The sequence below is a fragment of the Gorilla gorilla genome, chromosome 9 (assembly GCF_029281585.2).
Source record: "Gorilla gorilla gorilla isolate KB3781 chromosome 9, NHGRI_mGorGor1-v2.1_pri, whole genome shotgun sequence".
In the NCBI taxonomy this organism is placed as follows: domain Eukaryota; kingdom Metazoa; phylum Chordata; class Mammalia; order Primates; family Hominidae; genus Gorilla; species Gorilla gorilla.
In genome coordinates this window covers 67,737,769-67,758,981 of record NC_073233.2, presented here as the reverse complement: position 1 = coordinate 67,758,981, position 21,213 = coordinate 67,737,769, and the positions used below count along the sequence as shown (strand labels likewise).

Sequence of the window (21,213 nt, the reverse complement as noted above, 5' to 3'; positions counted from 1 at the left end):
AAGACAGTATAGTACTGACACCACAAAAGGTATTATTATTGCTCCTTCTCAGTTATCCCAAGATTGTCCAAAATTCTCCAAGTGCTTGATTTTCCATCCCAACCCCCATCCATTATGTGAAGTGATAATGGAAAAATTAGAGGACATTAAAATATGGATATATCAAGCAAGCTCTATTGCCCATTGAGCTTCTATTCTAATGGTTGGGTAAGAGAAACTAAAGAACTATTTTAGATAGTAACAATTTTGAGGAAAAATAAGATATGAAAGGGACACAAAATGAGGAGAGAGTTGAAATTTTAAATACAATGATCTGAGAAGGTCTCAATAAGGACACATTTGAACAAAGTCCTCCAGAAGATGAGTAGAAGAGCTATGCAAATAACTAAGGGAAGAACATCCCAGGCAATGAGAAGAGAAAATACAAATGACAGGCACGAGAGTTTGCCTGGAGAACCTGGGCAGTGAAGAGTCCAATATTGCGGAAAAAGAGACAGCAAGTGGGGAAGAGACAGGCCATGAGATCAGAGAACTATCAAGGAACAAATTACGTGTAGTCCTGGAGGCCATTCAACAGGCACTTGACCCTCGGGGGATGAGAAGCCGTTGGAAGATTTTGACCAGACGAATGACGCATTCCTGCTTACATTTTGATGAGAGCTCTCTGTTTGTTATGTGGAAAACATAATTTAAGGGGATGGGGTGACACATAAAACAAGTTACAAGGATAGTGCAATAATTCAAGCCAAAGATACTTAACGGTTTGGACCAGCATAGTAACATTAGAGTTTATCAGAAATGGTCCAGTTCTTCAAATATTTTGAAGGTAGAATCAATGGTTTGCTGATGTATACAGTAAGAGAAAAAGGTAGCCAGGATAGCATCACAGTTTTCAGCTTTAGCAACCTGTAAGGTGCAGTTGTAAATACAAATTGAAGACAAGAGGCTTAATTCTTCCCATTAAAAATAAGGAAAGCTTTCCCTCCTCTCCTTTTGCTTAGAGCATTTACCTTAGAAAACTTGTAAGTACTTTCTCCTCTTTTAAAAAAAAAATGTATATACAGCCATTTGAAGAATTAATTGACCTTTTGTCAGCTTTAAGACCTGAGACTGTCTTTCTCAATGACCTGGGGGCCATCTCTTTGGAATGTAAACATCAAGGAAGAGGGCGTTCCTATCTCAGTTTCTAGGAGAGAATGACAGCCTAACTCCAGTAGATGCCTCGTTCTAATTTGCAGAACTATGTCCTATCATAAAGATATGAAAAGTTTTTTTGTAGATAAAGCCAATTACCTAAAAGAAATTACCTCCATTACCAGGTAAAAGATAGGATAAGTTACATGTGACAAATGGTACCATCAAGTCAAGTCCTCTTTCCTAAGGACTAATTTTTTAACTTGAGAACACATATAGGGAATTGTATCTGCATAGCTATATGGAAGAGTGAGATTTTCTTTCTTTGCAATCTCTTAGCAGATTGACTGTGATGTCTATCACATTCTTATTCAATAATAGAACAGTTTTATTTCTCTTCTACCACTGTGGAGTGTTTTCCTTGGCTGGGAGAAGATTTTGTTTTTAGTTATTTTTTCCCAACATAGTCACCATAGGCTGATATGAGGGATAATGTGGGAGAAACAAAAGTGGCAGTTAATAGCAGAAGTTCAGTTTGGAAAGGTTAAGTCTGAAATGCCGTTAGATATTCAAACAAATAGTGGGAAATACGCATCTGAAGTTAAAAAAGAATACTCAGACTGGGGATTAAAAGTGAGATAATTATGAATGTAAAAAGGATATGTGATATCATGGCACTGGATAGGATAAAACAACAACAACAAAAAAAAAATAGAATAAGAAAGAGGTTCCGAGATTGATTCTTGTGTGACCAAGATCAAGCAATGAAGGAGACACTAGAAAAGGAAAGAAAAGAAATGTCAGCAAGGCAGGACAAAAGAGAAGAGAACAGTATGACCTACAAGCCAAGTAAAGCAAGCTTTTAGGAGACGAATAATCCATCCCATGGGCTATGACAAAAAATCAAGTAAGTGAGGGCTGACAACAGAACAACTGTCAAATGTTTTAATGCAGAAATCACCAATGTTTCAGGCAAACTTTTGATGGAGTGTTTTTGGTGAATGACTCATTAAAGTTAAATTTTTTTAAAAAAAGAGAGAAATAGGAGAGAGTGAATACAGTAACTTTAAAGAGAAGAAAACTGAGGCAGTAACTGGAAGAGGAAGTGGGATCAATAAGGCCAGAGATGTATAGATCATGTCTATGCAATGACACAGAGTTCCAGGATGATACAGTTTCTTAGGAAGAGGAAATGTTAAGCTTTCATTAGGACACAAGATGGCTGAAAGTCTGGAAGATTTAAATCATGTGCGTTGGTTACAATGAAGCTATAGGCCAAATTCCCCACAGGTCATTTAGAGTTTATTCAATTTTTACGCAGGAAAGGGCCCCAGGAATACATCTTTGAAATTTTTCCCAACCTGAAATGGAAGTTTCAATATCTATTATACTCACTTGGAACAATGTATCAGCTGCTTTGATATTTTAAAAAAATTGACGCATGTCATTTGACCCAGTTAATATTAGTTTGATATGCCATTTGAAAGTGTGCTCTGAAAAGGAATCATTTACAAATGAAAGCAGCTGACCACTTTGTCCAAACTCTAAGCCACATGGCCAAAGGCATGAACACCTAAACAATCTTCACTCTAGACACTGAGCAGAATCTCCTGATTATCAATTCACTGTGAACATTTCAGACGCTACAAAGTGACAAGCATGTCTAGGACGAAAGAAAATAACCCCAGAAAGTCTGCAGATTAAGAAAAAATATAATCCATCTAATTATGGATTCAAGGGGAAATTACAGTAGTACAGATGCATGAATAAACTGAGTGAAAACAGCCAGTAGATATTAGCAGATGATCATCAGATTCTGAAACCCCAAAGTCAAAAGTATGTAACAAAGCACCCCATTGCTTAATATGACACCGTCCAGAATCCTCTGTTTTTTCTTACTATTTTCAAGAGCATAAGTCGAGGCAACAAGTATGAGGAGCCCTCCTAAAACTCCAGAGATCTTCATTGCCGCAGATCTTAAACCAAGGAATCACAGGAAGTAGGTCTCTGCAGGTGTTTATAAACCTCTTGCCTCTTCAGCTGTGGGTAATGTTCATCATTCTGGAGAGCACCGAGAAGCGCTCAGCACCTCATTGGCTTTTCCTCCTTACAGCTGAAGTCATTATAATCATAATTCAGAAAACCTGTGGGAAAATGTGAACAAGGGGGATTCTAGGATGTACTCTCTACCCCAAGCACATGGTGAGGCTGAAATGGTGACTTATGTAATATTTGATATGTGTCTGTTGGAATGTTAAGAGCAGGGCTTTGCAGGATGATTTGAGGAGCTTCAAGGGGATAATACAGAAGACTCGTTTATGATTTGATTGATAATATTGTTTACCAATCAAATTAACCACTCTAGGATCTTGTGATTCCCTGGCCTCACAGCCAATGGTTCTGACCCAGTGAGCCCGTTAATGTGTCCTTCCAACAAGCACCAGGAGGCTCTGATTCAGGAAAACAAATTCACAAACCTGTGGTTTCAGCTTTGAAAAGCCCCAGTCTGCTTTAATTTTGCTTTCCCAAAGTATTTTGTCATGAATGTGTATGTCTCCAGGTTGCTGAAGAAAATTTCATGAGATAATTTTTGTCCAGTAAAACCTAGGAAGGTAAAATCCTGGCAGAGTGAGGGATTATGGATAAGGATAATAATTTGACCTGGCTCAATATTTTGGCAGAAACTATTCATTATAAAAGCTCCACCTCAGAAGCAAGAGTTTAATGAATTAGCTGTAGAAAGTACATAACATATTACATAGATTGTCTCATTTTCTAAATGCAGGATACTTGCTGGTGAATATTATCAAAATTAACTATAGAAATCTTGGGCTGGGCGTGGTGGCTTACGCCTGTAATCCCAACACTTTGGGAGGCAGAAGCGGGCGGATCACCTGAGGTCGGGAGTTCGAGACCAGACTGGCCAACATGGTGAACCCCCATCTCTGCTAAAACTACAAACATTAGCCAGGTGTGGTGGCGCATGCCTGTGATCCCAGCTATTCGGGAGGCTGAGGCAGGAAAATCGCTTGAACACAGGAGGCAGAGGTTGCAGTAAGCCGAGATCGTGCCACCGCACTCCAGCCTGGGCAAAGAGTGAGACTTCATCTCAAAAAATAAAATTAAAATAATAAAATACAATAAAAATCTCCAAGACTGTGTGTTGACATAGCAAAAAACAAGTAAAAAGAGATATCTAAGACTGTCAGAAACCTCAAGTGACAGTTCTTTCCACTAAATATTTGTATTATAACTCAAGTGCTACTTCCACGGTACAGAATGGAACCTAATCAAGGATTAATCTCTACCTGTATTAAGTACCTAGAGCACAGTTTCTTAAACTCATCACTATTGACATTTTAGGCTAACGTATATTTTATTTTTCTTTATGGTTAGTGCTTTTTGTGTTTTCTTTAATAAGTCCTTTTTACACCAAAATCATGAAGAAATTTTCCTCTATTCTCTTCTGAAAGTTTTTTTACAATTAAGCTCTTTATATTTACATTCTTAATACACTTGGAATTAATTTTTCTGAATAGGGCAAGGTAAATGACCATATGTATATTCAAATGAATGTCCAGATATTTCAGTCCCGTTTTTAAAAACTCTCTCATTATCTACCTCTCTGAAGTCTGTTCATCATAAATCAAGAGTCTGTATATGTGTATATTTATTTCTAGACTTTATATTTTACTCATGGGTTTTTTTTGTATATTCTTATGCCAATAACACATTATCTTGATTATCAATTTGTACTTCATCTTTATATATGATACATGAAATCCTCCTTCATTTTCTCTGTTTGACAGTATTTGACTGTATTTGACCAATTGCTATCCCATGTAAATTTTAAAACCAGCTTGCCAAATTTCAATTTTTAAAAAGTTGTGATTTTTAGGAGATTAGAATCAGCCTAAAATCCATGAGTCTAACAATCAATGAACATATTCTCTATTTATTTTGATCTTTGTTAATCTCTCAGGGTAAATTTTTATAATTTCCTATAGTTTTTGTATGTGTTTTCTTAGATTTACTTCTAAGTATCAGATATTCTCATCCTATTATCATTTTTTCTATTCAGTTACTATTGCTGGTTCAGCAAATTCCAGTTGCTTTTTGTAAATTGATTGTTAACTTTAATAACTTATCTGTAAATTCTTCTGTATTTTCTATATATATAATTATTCACCTGTAATGAGTTTCTTAATTGATCGTTAGCAAATAACTTATCTGTAAATTCTTTTGTATTTTCTATATACATAATGATTCACCTGTGAACGAGTTTCTTAATTGATTGTTAACTAATAATTTATCCGTAAATTCTTTTGTATTTTCTATATACGTAATTATTCACCTGTGAATGAGTTTCTTTCTATATTATCTTTTATTCCTTAGTGTTGCTGTATATACTGTATCTAGAACCACCAACAAAGACTTTAATAAAAATAGTAATCATGGGTATCTTTATTTTATTTCTTATCAGAGAGAAAGGTATCAGCATTTTACCCTGTAAAAGCATGATGTTTGATATACGGTATTTTAAACTTTCCCAAATTAAAGATGTTTCTTTGTATTGTTTGCTCATTTTTATCATCATCAGCTGATGTATTTTATCAACTATGTTTACTGCATCTACTGAGATTACTATATTATCCATTAATCTGGTATTTTGGTAAAATACTGTGATAAGGCCAAGCGCAGTAGCTCACCCCTGTAATCCCAGCATTTTGGCACACCAAGGCAGGAGAATCACTGGAACTCAGGAGTTCGAGACCAACCTGGGCAATATAGTGAAACCTTATCTCTACTAAAAATTCAAAAACATTAGCCGAGCATGGTGGTATATGCCTGTAGTCCCAGCTACTTGGGGGGCTGAAGCAGGAAGATTGCTTGAGCCTAGAAAGTTGAGGCTACAGTGAGCCTGATCATCTCACTGCACTCCAGCCTGGGTGACAGAGTGAGGCTCTGTCTCAAAGAAAAAAAGGATACTGTAATAACTTTTTCTGATATCTATTCCAAATTTCATTATTGATGCAAACCAAATTATAATGTATTATTATTTATATATTTCAGTATTGTTTTTTATTTTGCTTAAAACTTTTACATCTGTATTCATTGGTGAAAATGGCCTGTCATTTCCTTCTCTTAGAAGGTTATCAAGATTAACCTAGCTTCATGAAGTAAGTTGGTAATTATTTCTTTTACAATTTTCTTGAAGAGTTTTAGACTGAAATTATTTTCCTCTTAAATGTCTTGTAGAAATATTACATGAAGCAAACTGGGCCTTGAATTTGGTTTATAGAAGGTTTTTGATAATTAATTTATTTTATTGTTATAAAACTACAGTTTTAAAATAACGATTCCATAATTACTTTTGATGAGTGACATACCTCCAATCATTTGTCAATATCTTCTAACATTTCAGATAAATTGGCATATAATTGTTCTTTATGTCCTTAATTATTTAATAAATAAATAAATCTGTTTATTAAAGTTATTTATTATCTGCCTAACCTGATGCCTCTTTTTCATTTCTGATATTCAAAGAATCACAGTTGGCTTTGTTGAGCTTTGTGATTTGTTTTCAGAAATCTTAAAATCTATGCTATTTTTATTTTATTTTTTGCTTCTTTTTTCTTTGAATCTATTTCGCTCTACAAATTTCTTGAAATGGTTTGTTAGTGTATACTTTTCAAGCTTTCCTCTTTTCTAATACATTTCATTCTATAAATCTCTATATGCTGTTTTAATTACAACAGGTTTGGAACTGTGGCCTTTTTGTAATCATTTTTATTTGAGATATTTTCTAATTATTGTTATGACTTTTTGATCATTGATTATTAAGACATTTATTCCTCAATTTATACATATGATGATATTTAAATATCTTCTTTGTTGTTTTGTAGAGACAGGTTCTCACTTTGTTGCCTAGGCTGGTCTCTAACTCCTGACTTCAAGTGATCCTTCTTACCTCGGCCTCCCAAAGTGGTGGGATTATGAGTTTGAGCCATTATGCCCAGCCTAAAATATCTTTTTTTAATTTTTGAATTATAAAGACATACTTTGTGTCAGAAAATACACAACATTCTATATGATTTTAATCCTTTGAAATGTATTGACTTCTTTTAATGTTAAATATTATCTTTTTTGTGTTGACCTTTACCCTGCACCTTGCTAAATTCATTTATTTGTTCTTGTAGCTTCCTTGTGGATTCTTTGGATTTTCGATACATAAGATCACGTCATCTGCAAACAGAGATAATTTTACTTCTACCTTTTCAATTTCGATGACTTTTATTTCTTTTCTTGCCTAGTTTGCCTGGCTAGAACTCTAGTCCTATTGCAATCCTTATTTTGTTTTGCTGTTGGATATCTTCACATCTTCAGAAGTCATCTAAGGTTAATAATATTTTACATTTATATCTGTTTTCTCAAAAATTCTTTCTGAATGTTAATGCTGTTTATCCATAGTCTTCTAGCATTCAAGTTTATAATTCTGTAACAATTTAACTTTTATAACATGTTTCATCTGTATTATTTGAGAGCATGGAATTGTGCTATCAAGGCAAGAAAAGAAAATAGTTAAAATCAATAAGTAATAAACTTAGATTTAAATAATAGGCAAATTTATAGGATATCTTAAGTACAGAAATATTAGAAGAAGGTTGTGGAACACCACAGAATTAATAAAATCTGTTAAATATAGATGAGTCAGTGTGATGGTTAATTTTATGTGTCAGTCTACCTGGGCCACGGGGTGCCCAGCTATTTGGTTAAACATTGTTTCTGGGTGTGTTTGCAAGGGTGTTTCCAGAGGAGATAAGCATTTGAATAGGTAAGCTTAGTAAAGCAAAGTGCCTTTCCCAACGTAGCTGGGCATCATCCAATCTGTTGAGGGTCTGAATAGAACAAAAAGACAGAGGAACGGACAATTCACTCTTTTTCACTTGACTGCTTGAACTCAGATATTATTGGTCTTCTTCTGCCCTCAGGCTGGGACTCGCACAATTAATGTTCCTGATTGTCAGGATTTTAGACTCAGCTAGAACTATACCATGAGCTTTCCTGGGTCTCCAGCTTGCGGATCTTGGGAATTAGCCCCCACGATGATCTGAGCCAACACACACATGCCCACACACACACACGTGTGTGTGTGTATATATATTGACCTAACATCTGTATAACATTGCCCACCTATTGGTGATACCTAATATAGTCACATTATGGCCTTCATATGTTTTTTACTCCTCTGTACAAATTCCGTGGCAGTACACCACATGAACTGGTGAGCTACAGCTCTGGCCAGGGAGCTTGCCTCTGTAACACTCTGATAGAGCAAATGCATGTCACTGACCTTGAGCACCTTGTGTCTGGAGCCGACTTTTTCAGTCCTCAAGTCAGGTTCTTATAATCTCATAATCACAATCAGTGCAGAAAGATGATGCAGCAGAGATAAGGACAGCGCATATTTGAGGATTACAGTAACATGGTCCTTCAATTCTGCCTCTACCCTATCCTAAATGCATTGTCTCTCTTCAAAACCCTTCCCCACTTATTTTCTCTTGCTTTCTTGCTGTCTGTAGACTTAAATGTGGTTGGATCATCTTTCATCTATGACACTTCTGGGAGGGATGGACCAATGTTAATAGGTCCTGCACTGATGATTTTTACAAAGGACACTTATTTGTAGAAAACCTTTTTTGCTTTACTTTTAGGCCTGGTGTGGTGGCTCATGCATGTAATCCCAGCACTTTGGGAGGCCAAGGTGGACAGATCACTCGAGGTCAGGAGTTCGAGACCAGCCTGACCAACATGGTGAAACCCCATCTCTACTAAAAATAAAAAATTAGCCGGGCATGGTGATGCATGCCTGTAATCCCAGCACTTTGGGAGGCCAAGGTGGGTGGATCATCTGAGGTCAGGAGTTTGAGACCAGCCTGGCCAACATGGTGAAACCCCATCTCTACTAAAAATATTTTTAAAAATTAGCTGGCCATGGTGGTATGCACCTGTAATCCCAGCTACTAGGGAGGCTGAGGCAGGAGGATCACTTGAACCCATGAGGCAGAGGTTGCAGTGAGCCAAGATTGTGCCATTGCACTCCAGCCTAGGCAACAAGAGTGAAATGCACAAAAAAAAAAAAAAACAAAACTGCTCTGTAGGATTTCTCAACTCTTGGTTTTCTAAGATTAAAACATAAGCCTAACAAAAAGACACTTAAATTGAAAGAACTGAGGAAAAGAGAGCATATATGTGTATGAGTCATTCATTGAAACAAGGAATTGCAGCAACTCAGTTAAATTATTGTCAAATTTACTTAAAATAGGTAACACATTTCTCTCTAGAGAAAATTGAAAAATATCTCATGAATTAAAATGAAACTCATGCTCTTATATTCAAGCATTGAAATAGTTCATATTATGTTAGTAAATTCCCTTAGGGGCTTATTTTAAAAGGGGAAAATGCTCTGGGAAATAAACAGAAATAAAGGGCAGTAGAACAGAATAGTATTAGGGGACCATGTTTATTTACTACATTACCCAAGAAAGAACAGCATTTGAGACACATTTGTGGACTTCAACTTTCAATTTTTCTCATAAGAAAATTCAGTCTTTAACCCACTGGTGAGAAGAAACAGTCACCCTACAGCCTTACCTGGATTTTTGCTGTTCTGGAAATCTTCCTGGCCCCAGGCCCTTTACATCTTCTAAACTCTGAGGCAGAGGTTCCTCCCTCTGACTGGTTAAGAAGGGCAGAGATTTGCAGGGAGCCTTATTTATCCAGGGCTCTAAACTGTTTGACAGCCTTATCAGGACTAGAGTATGCTGCGATTATGACCCCTTGTTACTTTTGTCAACTGATCCATAATCCAGAGATTAGGAGTGAAGAATTTCAAGAGAATCCCTAAAAGCAAAAGATTTTTACATTCTTTTCAAATGCTGCCACTTGCCTTTAGAGATATTTGGACAAGAAAGATTCACTTTTGGTTTGAAACAATCATCAATAATGCAGAAACCAATTGGAATTTTATTTTCTCTCAATTCTAGCCTCTTTATATGACCAGATGGATGAACCTACATTTCCAAACTGATTTGAAATTGCTAACACACAGAAAAGGAAAGTGATCCAGACAGGAAAAAATACAGAAGAGATTGAAATAGGCTATTTTCTGGACCATTTATAAAGAAAATCCTGATTTCATCTTATTTTACACATATCATTAGAAGTCAGTGAAATGGGGAACAACTGGAGAATTAGATTATGACACAGTAGTTCCCTTTATCCATAGGGGATGCATTCCAAGACCGCCAGGGGATTCCTGAAATTGTGGTTAGTAGCAAACCCTGTATAAACACTATAATTTTTCTTATTTATATCTATGATAAAGTTTAATTAGGCACAGTAAGAGATTAACAATAAAATATATCATAAAATATGCTACAACAAAAGTTATGTGAATGTGTCTTTCTTTGGAGTACGTAACAAGTATGAAATGGAATTATGAATTTCCATGAAGATATTAAGAATATTTTAGTATTTTGAGACCACAGTTGACAGCGAGAAACTGAAACCATGGGAAGCAAAACTGAATAAGCAAAGACTACTGTGTATTAGATACTCAATTGCTACCCAAAACAGATGATGATGGGTAAGCCTATTCACAAAATGCAATTGCCTCACACTTTATAATGCTCTGTGAATCAGGACTTAAGCTTTCTTTTAAAAATATAAATAACTATTAAGAATTGTAAAACTTTATTTAAGAATACCTTTATTACAAGTTTAAAATCTGGGAAGGGAAGGCTTTTCTCCCTACCCCAACGGTTCATAAATATGGACAACAGAGCAGGTTTTTTCGTTTAAAAATATCACATTTGAAATGATAAAAGACAATATCCAGTGACTAGTTCAACTTCTAAAAGGCAATGAAATCCTCAAGCAGCCAGAGCACCAGGTGAAGTAGGGTAGCCTCATCATCCAGAATGTACAGCTTTGTTCTTACACTTAGGAAGGGATGCAATGAGGTAGCTCAACAAGGGAACACTGTTCCTGTAAGGACGGAAAAGAAACAGTTACGTTGTTGTACTGATGGGAAACTGCCATCTAACTATCCACTGAGGCTCAACAAAGTGGGAACGTGGGAAAAAGGCATCAATTTTAAACCCCAGGAACCATTATAATATTCTAATGATTCAAGTATCACAAATACGATATATACACATGTATACACACATACATATTATGTGTATATGTAGCTATTAGTTAACAAATGCTTAGTAAATGATTATAAATTTTACATGAGGACACCATCTGAAGTTTAGAATTATGAGGGTCGATTGATACGTGGAATAAGGGCCTGTCCCTTTAGCATACTAAAGTCCAAAGATTATAGCCTATTTGAATATTCTTATGGCTCATTTGAGTTTTCTCTTGCTGACATTTAGTTCTTTTAGAACAAAAAGCTGGAATTAGAGTTAACATAGATATCAATTACTATCTTTACGGGAATCCATGATCCCATTCCATACTTATATGCACCAAAGATGGTTTTTCTCTAGCTCAAGTAAATTAATATAAAAGAACTATTGAGGTTACAGTTGCAAATCTGTTTTATGTAAAGAAATAATGAGAAATGCCAAGATAAAATATATCCCTAATAAACATAAAAAATGCAGTATTCCCATGATCCTGAACTAAAATCATATGGGCAATAGTACACAAAATGTGGCATATGCCACCACCTTACTAAACCCTGGCCTTTTTTATATAAATGTACTGTAAACATTTATGGTACTAATTCAAAATACTCTTACACATGGGACACTCTTGGACGGATTACCAAGTCTTCAAGTTCATGTGATAGTGAGCGGTGCTGTCCCACTGACCTTCTGCATTCACGACGGCTATCATTCTCTCTCCCTCTCATCACTAAGATTATTGGAAACCTTCTGAAAAACATAAAAAAATAGATTTAAGCTTTGTATATATTATGCTTTTGGAGGTGGAGAAAAAGTTGAAATGTGGAGAAAAACTAAATTAAACAGATCTCTTCCAGCTGTGAGAGAATGCCAAATCAGCTAGCTGAGACAAATATGAAAATGTGTTGTTTCACAGAATATGAGAAAAAATTCACAGATGGTTGCATATGACTTTTCATTATCCCAAAATGTACTATTGTGACCTGAAGCCAATTTCATAGGAATGTCAAATACCAAGAACTCTTAATAAGTGGCTGAAGCAGCTCTTATCTCTAATCATCTCAACAGACATCTACAGGATTAGAGGCATGCAGTTCTGAGTTCTTAGCCTATGACAGAGTGATAAGTGGGGTCACTAAAATTCTCCCTCCCTTAATGAAGCCAAATAAAGGTGTTTCTATCAGCTTCTCCAACACAGAGTTTCCTACAGCAAGAGGCTGACATTTTACTCCCAACTATCTGCCTGTGCAGTAGAACAACACGAGAGACATGCAGGTGTAGAAAAGGGGACAGAAAGGGCATATTCTCCCACCATGAATTGTAGTATGACTAAGTAATTTCCCCCACAGGTACCAACATTTTAGCTGTATTTCCAGGATTTCACTCAAGAATACCTGTGAACTGGAGAGGGGACCTCAAGAAGTCAAGATACTGGAATAAAAAACAACCAAGACAGAAAATGAGCAGGTTGCGTGGAGGCCTATGGTGGCAGTCGTATGGACGAAGAAGTAAGCCTTGTTTTAGATCGGTCCATCAGGAAATATGCAGTTGTGATGACCACCCCCTTTCTAAGAACTCCAAAAAACTCACACATCCATAATTCGAGATACACTTCTGGGTGAAGGTATGATTTTCTAGCCAGCATTGCTGGAAATGGACCACAATTGCACCATGTAACCATGAGATAATTGTGACCCAACCTCTTTCATCCTGTCATATCAGCAAAACATGAAGATAAAAGCAGCAGAGGGAAATGTACTACTCAGATTATACTAAACCCTCTTCTTCTCCAAATCCTTTGTGTGCTCTGTAAAACTCTAGGAGTCTTAAAGAAAACCGAAATTTGATATAACATTGGAGATAGGGACCTGACTTGATTTTCACTTATGAGAAGGACCAAAGATGCTGTTAATGAATAAGAAAAGCAGATATCACCAAGTATAGTTGAAGTCAGTGGTTGTAAGATAAATATAGCCATTAAATTCTGTGTCTCCAGAGATCAGATTGTTCAAAATAGGTTGGAATGAACACTCTAGGGGCAGAGAGAACACACATGCAACTGGGCCTTGTGAACAGCTCACCCAGGGATTTGACCACGAGCAGAATTGCCTCCACCTTCATCAACAAGCTCTCCTGCTTTACCCTCTCATTGCAGAAAAGTTTCTCCAATAAGGAGAGAATTTTGGTCATTAGCAAGTCTTGATTTTATATATATATAAAAAATTATATATATATATATATAAAATACAAAAATTTGTCAGCTTTTGCAGAAACTGACAAATCAAAGACTGACTCAATTCTAGTTTTAAAATTGAGAAAATACTGATTTTGAATCTCTTGGCTCCTCCCCACATCTGCAGAAAGGTGGTATGGTTTGTACAAAAACTTGAGAGCTCCTATAATAGCCATGGATGAGGCAGTATGGGCAGGTGCAGACAAGGAACACTGCAAAAAAGGAAAGATAACTAAAAAAACTTTCTGACATAATCTCTTTAGTGACTGTAGAATTCAATTCTCATATAACAACTGAGCCTCATCTACTCATGCGGAAACTACATTGAGAGAATCAATTTATTTAGACCTACTCACATGACCAAACAGAACACCATAGATCAGATTTGATCCAATGTCCAACCTTAGCATAATGTTCAGCAGTTTAACTGATCAGAACACCTAGAAGGCAAAAATAATATTAGATAGCCTTAATCTCAGTAGTGCACTGCACTTACCTTTGCACATAGCATGATACTGGGATGTGTAAATTGAAGTCAAAATTCATTGGTTCATATACAATTAAACTTTCAATGAGAATACCTACTCCATGTTCCTAAAGGTGTAAAGGATATAAATTATCTTAATTATATCTCTTTCAAATGCTTTCAAATTCCATTTTAAAAATATAGATTAAAAACAAAATAATAATTACTTTTATTTTTACTTTATGAAATAAAGTTGGTATGAGTGCACAGTCTACAATAGAAGAGCAGAGCTAAGTGATAAAAATCCCTGGTTTTAGAAGACATTAATAGCCCCTTCCATAGTAGCAGGGACATTGTATTTGGCAGTTGAGTCTGCATAGACAACTTTTGATCACCACATTTGTTTAACAGTCAAGGTCTGGGCCAGGCACGTTGGCTCACACCTGTAATCCCAGAGCTTTGGAAGGCGGAGGTGGGCAGATCACTAGGTCAAGAGATTGAGACCATCCTGACCAACAAGGTGAAACCCCATCTCTACTAAAAATACAAAAATTAGTTAGGTGTGGTGGTGCATGCCTGTAGTCCCAGCTACTTGGAAGGCTGAGGCAGGAGAATTGCTTGAACACGGGAAGTGGAGGTTGCAGTGAGCCGAGATTGTGCCGCTGCACTACAGCCTGGTGACAGAGCAAGACTCCATCTCAAAAAGCAAAAAAAAAAAAGAGTCAGAGTCTGATTTAGGCAGACCTAAATTATTCAGTGTGAATTTTGACTAGATATTTGACAACTTTAGAAAAGCAGTTGAGTCAGCCTCATGCTAAATTGAGTACTTGCCAAATACTAGACTTTTTTTTTTTTGATACTAGAGATACAGCAGCAAACAAATGATAAAGTCATGCACTTGGATCCAAAAATAGAATCAGTTCACCTAAATAATCTTTACTAGAAATAGATATGATACCAAAAATGAAAAACTAGGCTATAATTACAAAACATAGCAACAATTTAACATAAAGCAAAAAAAAGAAAAAAAAGTTTTCTGGTGACTGGAAAGATTGATTTCTCTCTTATTAATACAGGAACTATATAAACTGATATATCCATTTTCATCAAAATTTTAGGTCAACAACAAGAGTTGGGTATTTGCGGTACTGTTTCAAAACGAAATGTTTCTCTCAAACTAGATTTAACCAGAATATTTTAAAAAACAACAACAAAAAAAAACCACTATCACAGCCAAAAGAGATATGTTGCCAAAAAAAATATTTTGAAGTAGGAACACATAGTTTTTGGAATCCCAAATCCTATTTGTCTTTCCTACAGATAGAAGCAATATCCAAAAATGTTGAAGAGAATAATCAATATTACATGAACTATTAAATTAACTGACAATTAAAATGTGAATACTGCAGTTTTAGTCATTGGTTTGTGGACCCAAAAGAGTCAAAAGATATATTATTGGTTGAAATAATAACTGCTCTTACGCTCACTCTGATGCCACAAAAAGTTAGAAGATACAGGAACCCAAAGAAATCCACCTCGACCATGTTTACAGGACAGCCAATTCCTAGAGAGAGTTCGTTTTGCAAAGGTTGCAGGTCATTTAACAGCGGCGTTCGTCTAAGTTTGACCTGGAGCCAGGATTCAGAACAGGTTATAGACACTGTTGAAAGAAAATTTAAAAAAGGAAAACATCAAATAGTACGTCTGCCCCCAAACAAAGAGCTCAGGAAACTTTCAACCTCTTGAGCTGAATTCCCAACTGTAGAGTGAAAATGTTTTGTTCCTATTTGTATATTTTTCCACTGGGAGATCTTGGGTCAATTAATCTCTATGTGTTTCAATTTTTTTCATCAGAATGTGGAAAAACCGCAGAAGTACTTCTTCAGAATTTTTTTTAATTATACTTTAAGTTTTAGGGTACATGTGCACAACGTGCAGGTTAGTTACATATGTATACATGTGCCATGTTGGTGTGCTGCACCCATTAACTCATCATTTAACATTAGGTATATCTCCTAATGCTATCCCTCTCCCCTCCCCCCTCCCCCCACCCCACAACAGGCCCCGGTGTGTGATGTTCCCCTTCCTGTGTCCATGTGTTCTCATTGTTCAATTCCCACCTATAAGTGAGAACATGCGGTGTTTGGATTTTTGTCCTTGCGATAGTTGAGAATTTCTAAGCTAAATAAGTCAAATAGCCCAACATGCACACTTTGTTTTTAGACATTGTTCAAATTTTACTAACAGGTCTCATGAATACATGTTTGAAATATATCTAGGTGTAAGTGATATCTATCTGAAATGGAGAAACAAGAAAACGCTTTACATTTGGTTGCACACAATGGAAAAATATATCATGTGCTTCCACTTAAAATTTTATTTTGCATCAAAATATCTGAGCCAATAAATATTAATTAGTATGTGACACTAAGGATTCAGAAACAAAATAATATTGCAGTTACTCCAATGATAATTTTGATTGCCAACTATGTTAAATTTTGATTTGAGGTCTTACTTCATTTTCAGTACATTTCTATGGTCAATTTTATTATTATCCCATATTTACACATGGATAAATTTAAGGTCACATAACTATTAAGTGGCAGATCAGGATTAAAATCTATGCAAAATCTATTCAGAGCCTCAACTCTGAAAAGAATCATATACAATTGAATACAGCTGACTACTCTCTGTCCAAACTTCATACCCCATGGCCAGAAATGTAGACCTAGGTAACCTCCTCTTTTAGGCACTGGGCAGTCTCTCCTGATTTTGCCAGTCACTATAAGTATTTCACATTCAGCAAAGTAACAAGCTAGTCTCCAGCAGAGAAAGAACCTGGAAATATTTTGCATGTAAAAAAAAATAAAAAACAACAGCACCTTGAGATCAGCTTAGAGGAAAAATTCAAGAGGAAGTACAGGGGTAAAGATAAAACTATGTCTGGCTGTAACTTTGCGATCATTAGTTATTAGCAGTTGATCACTAGGTTATAAAAAAACAAACTCTCAAAGTCAACAATATGTTAAAAAAAAAAAAAAAAAGCCCTGCTGATTGAAATTGCCACCTCCAAAAATTCCCTCTTTTTCTTACAATCTTGGAGACCATGAATCAACTCGAAAAGCATGAGGAGCTTTCCCAACACACAAGAGATCTTCATTGCTTCAGATTCCAGCCCAATGTATCACAGGAAACAGAAAACTTAGGGAAGTGGGCCTCCACAGGTGTTTATAAACCTCTTGCCTCCTCAGCTGTGGGTGATGGTTTATCATTCTGGAAAGCACTGAGAACCCCTTAGCATAGTTTTGGCTTTTTGTCCTCACAGCTGAAGTTATTAAGCTGGCACAAAAGTAATTGTGGTTTTTTGCCATTGAAAGGTAAATCAGAAACTCAGGAAAGAACACATGGAAAGTGGTTCTAGGCTGCATCCCCTACCACCATGTCTTTTTTCTCAAGCATGTGGATGTGTCTGAAATTGTGTCTGACATAATATTTGATATGTGTCTATTGAATTGTTAAAGTAGGGCTTTGCAAGATGATTTGAGAAATTCAAGTGATGATACAGAAGAATTATTTATGAATTGATTAACAATATTGCAATATTGCATATTATATTCACTCTGGGTTCTTGTGAAAAAAGAAAAAAAAAAAAAACCTTTTGCTCTACCTCCCAACCAATGATTCAGATCCAGTAAACCTGGGACGAGATGCGCTCACTAATCGGTGCTTGTAATCAGCTTCAGGAGGTTTTGATTCAGGTAAACAAATCCACACACCTGTGGTCTAAGCTTTGGCAAAACAATGCTTTCTGGTTTAATTTTGCTTTCCCCACAAGCATTTTAGTATGAATGTGCACATATCTAGAGATCTAAAGAAATATTCTCTAAGGGCATTTTTGGACAATTAAATCTAGTAATGAAAAATTGTAAGAAAAAGGGATAATAGATAAGAATAACAGCATCACTTGGTTATACCTTTTGGTAGAAACCAACCTCCAAAAAACTTCCTCTCAAAAAGTGAAAGTGGAAGCCTAATAAATTATTTTTAGAAATTGTGTAGCATATCACATAGATTGGCTCAGCTTCTAAGTACAAAATAATTGTTTTTAGCTATATGGATCTCCAGGATTATGAACTGATGTAACAAAGAGCAAGCAAAAAGTAACATCTGTGAACATCAGAAATCTCAAAGTCCTTTCTACTAGATATTTTTATTGTATTGCATGTTCTTTAAAATTAGTAGGATTTTACATTAAGGTATCTATCACTTAAATTATATTTGGGAATGAGAACCTTACAGTAGATTAAATTTATGAAGAATATTTCAGTGGTTTTTATTTGAAAATACTTATCTGTTTTCTTATTTAAGAGGTGAATAAATACATTGTTATTTTAAATAGCTAACTACACAGAAGTACATAAAATAATACTGGAATTTCTAATTCCAATAGCTTACATGCTTTCCTCTGTTGAAATAACCACTAATTTTATAAGTGTTACATTCACATAAAATTAACAATTTTGAAGTATATAATTCAGTGGCACTTGGTACGTACACATGTGTGAAACCATCACCCCTATAGTTCCAAAATGTTTTCATCATCGCCCCTAAGGAAAACTTATACTTCTTAGGCAACTCTCCACTCCTCCTTTCTCCCAGCCCCTGGCAAGCACCAAGCTACTTTCTATCTCTTTGGATTTACCTATTCTGGACACTTTGTAAAACTTGAATCATACTCTTAACTTTAAAAATCATGCTATTTATTTATTTGTTTGTTTACAAATAAAAGAGGCTTTATTTCTTATAAAGGGTTACAGACTGCAAGACGGCCATCCTAACAGGCTGGGATGCATAGCCTCCAGCAGAGCCTGAAAGGCAGGCACATTGCAGGGAGGGAGGAGTGAGATGGGAATTTATGCTGAATGGGTTGGCCAAGCATATGTATTCAACAGGTTATAGGAGGAGCTATGAATATTCACTAAGGTGATTCTAACACATAAGTGCTGAATGAACATGCATGTTATATATGACCCATGTTCACTTTGGGGTGGAGACTTAACATTTAAATCTATTACAATTAGGCCCTGTACATCTAAAGGTCTTTCCAGCACACTAAGTTATACAAGTGTGCAACCTCTGTAAACTGGCCAGAACCAGTTCTTGCTCAGTCGTCTCTTATCAGGAGAAAGTTGCTGAAATGAGTCCCTTGTCCAGTCAAAGCTGTAGTTATGGCTTATGGCATAGGAGAGTCAGTTAGCCTCTGGCAGTGGACAAGCTGTCATTGTTTTAATATTGCTTATCTCAAGGCCAGTGCTTGTTTAGCTGCTGGAAAAGAAAAAGAAAAACCTTGTGGCAGTTAGAACAAAGTTCATTCTTTAAGTGTAGGGGTGTGTGACTTAACCATTATTTGGCATGGCCTTGGGTCCTGTTTATAAGTTGGTATGTTATTGCCACAAAGAGTTTGTTGTGTCAGCCTTATGATCTTTTTTTCTTCTTTTTTTTTGAGACGGAGTCTCACTCTGTTGCCCAGGCTGGAGTGCAGTGGCGCGATCTCGGCTCACTGCAACCTCCACGTCCCTGGTTCAAGCAATTCCCCTGCTTCAGCCTCCCGAGTAGCTGGGATTATAGGCACACACCACCATGCCCGGCTAATTTTTTTTTGTATTTTTAGTAGAGATGGGGTTTAACATGTTGGCCAGACAGGTCTCGAACTCCTGACCTCAACCAATCTGCCCGCCTCAGCCTCCCAAAATGCTGGGATTTATAGGCATGAGCCACTGCGCCCAGCCTGATCTCTTTTTTAGCATTAATACTAGTCAGGTGTTGTGTCTAAACCACAGAAGGGAAGTGGTGTAACAAGGCATGTCCAACCCCCCACCCCATGACGTCTGGGAACATAGTTCTTAAGGTTTCTCTAGGGTCCTCTTGCCAAGATGGGGGTTCATTCAATCAGTTGAAGGCCTAGAATTTTATTTTTAGTTCACATGGTACCATGAATCAGTACTTCATTTCTTTTTATGGCTGTATAGTATTCTGTTGTATGGGTGTAGCACATTTTCTTTAGTCATTCATTCATTGATGAACTTTCGGGTTGTTTCCATCTTTGAGAATAATACTACTCTGAAAGCTCTTGTTCAACATTTGTTTGAATTCCTGTTTTCAATTATTTGGGGTATTTGACTCAGCTTTTATTGCCTCCTATTCACCGCCCTGCTGAGGGAGAGATTCCTATCCTAGGGCTATGGTTATACCCAAACACACAACACCTGACACTGAGCAGATGCGTCCAAAGCAATTCATTGCTGTGTACATTCACAGCCTTGCAGAGAAGAACACCACATAGCACATAGGTCCACGTGAGGACCGCACTTAGGAACAGAGGGAACAACCAGGGACTCTGGGACATAAGCTTTGTAATATCAAGAGGGTGAGGTGACCCCTAGATCCCACAGGAGCGTATGATTGGCTTGTTTGAATAATTCTGCAGGCTGCCAGGGAACTGAAACCCACTGTTGAGAGATAAGCAGGAACTGTATCTGGTCTCCTTGATAAGCAGAGCTGTTTAGCAGGGACCTTATCTTCAGGAGCAGAGGAGGGAGATAAATATGCAGTTATGCCTTTATAGCACTTCCAGTTTCACCAGATGCCGAGATAGCACATGATACCAGGCCTTAACTATTAGTCCTTACATGACAACCTAGGAGTGAAACTGCCAAACTCCCCCACGGTGGCTATATTATTTTACATTTCATTTGTTTTGTTTTGTGTATTTTTTTTTTACTTTTTTGAGATGGAGTCTCACGCTGTCGTCCAGGCTGGAGTGCAGTGGCCTGATCTCGACTCACCGCAACCTCCACCTCCTGAGTTCAAGTGATTCTCCTGCCTCAGCCTCCCAAATAGCTGGGACTACAGGCAGCGGCCACCATGCCCGGCTAACTTTTGTATTTTTTGTAGAGATGCAATTTCACCATGTTGGCCAGGCTGGTCTCGAACTTCTGATCTCAGGTGATCTGCCCACCTCAGCCTCCCAAAGTGTTGGGATTACAGACATGAGCCACTGCACCTGGCCTTTTGTGTATTTTTTAACTTTTAAGTTCAGGGGTACAAGTGCAGGTTTGTTACATAGGTAAACTTGTGTCATGGGGGTTTGTTGTTCTGATTATTTCATCACCCAAGCATTA

The 21,213-nt window shown here is 36.7% G+C and overlaps 1 protein-coding gene across 1 annotated transcript; it reads right to left on the bottom strand.

Annotated features, from left to right (window-relative positions):
• Window positions 1-10,831: 10,831 nt before the first annotated feature.
• OOSP4A (oocyte secreted protein family member 4A) lies at window positions 10,832-17,192 on the bottom strand. Its single transcript, XM_055355363.2, has 5 exons — window positions 17,126-17,192; window positions 15,514-15,692; window positions 14,063-14,160; window positions 11,949-12,083; window positions 10,832-11,184 (listed from the first exon to the last, which is right to left on the bottom strand). Exons 1-5 carry the CDS (start codon window positions 17,190-17,192, stop codon window positions 11,109-11,111), a joined length of 555 nt encoding a protein of 184 aa, XP_055211338.2. The 3' UTR covers window positions 10,832-11,108.
• Between the last annotated feature and the right edge of the window lie 4,021 nt (window positions 17,193-21,213).

Coding starts and splice junctions, on each gene's coding strand:
- OOSP4A (XM_055355363.2), bottom strand. CDS start 17,192: ATGAAGATCTCTTGTGTGTTGGGAAAGCTCCTCATGCTTTTCGAGTTG. Junction 14,161..15,513: donor TTTGTGGCATCAGAGTGAGC/GTAAGAGCAGTT, acceptor TTACACCTTTAG/GAACATGGAGTAGGTATTCT. Junction 11,185..11,948: donor CGTCCAAGAGTGTCCCATGT/GTAAGAGTATTT, acceptor CCGTCCTTACAG/GAACAGTGTTCCCTTGTTGA.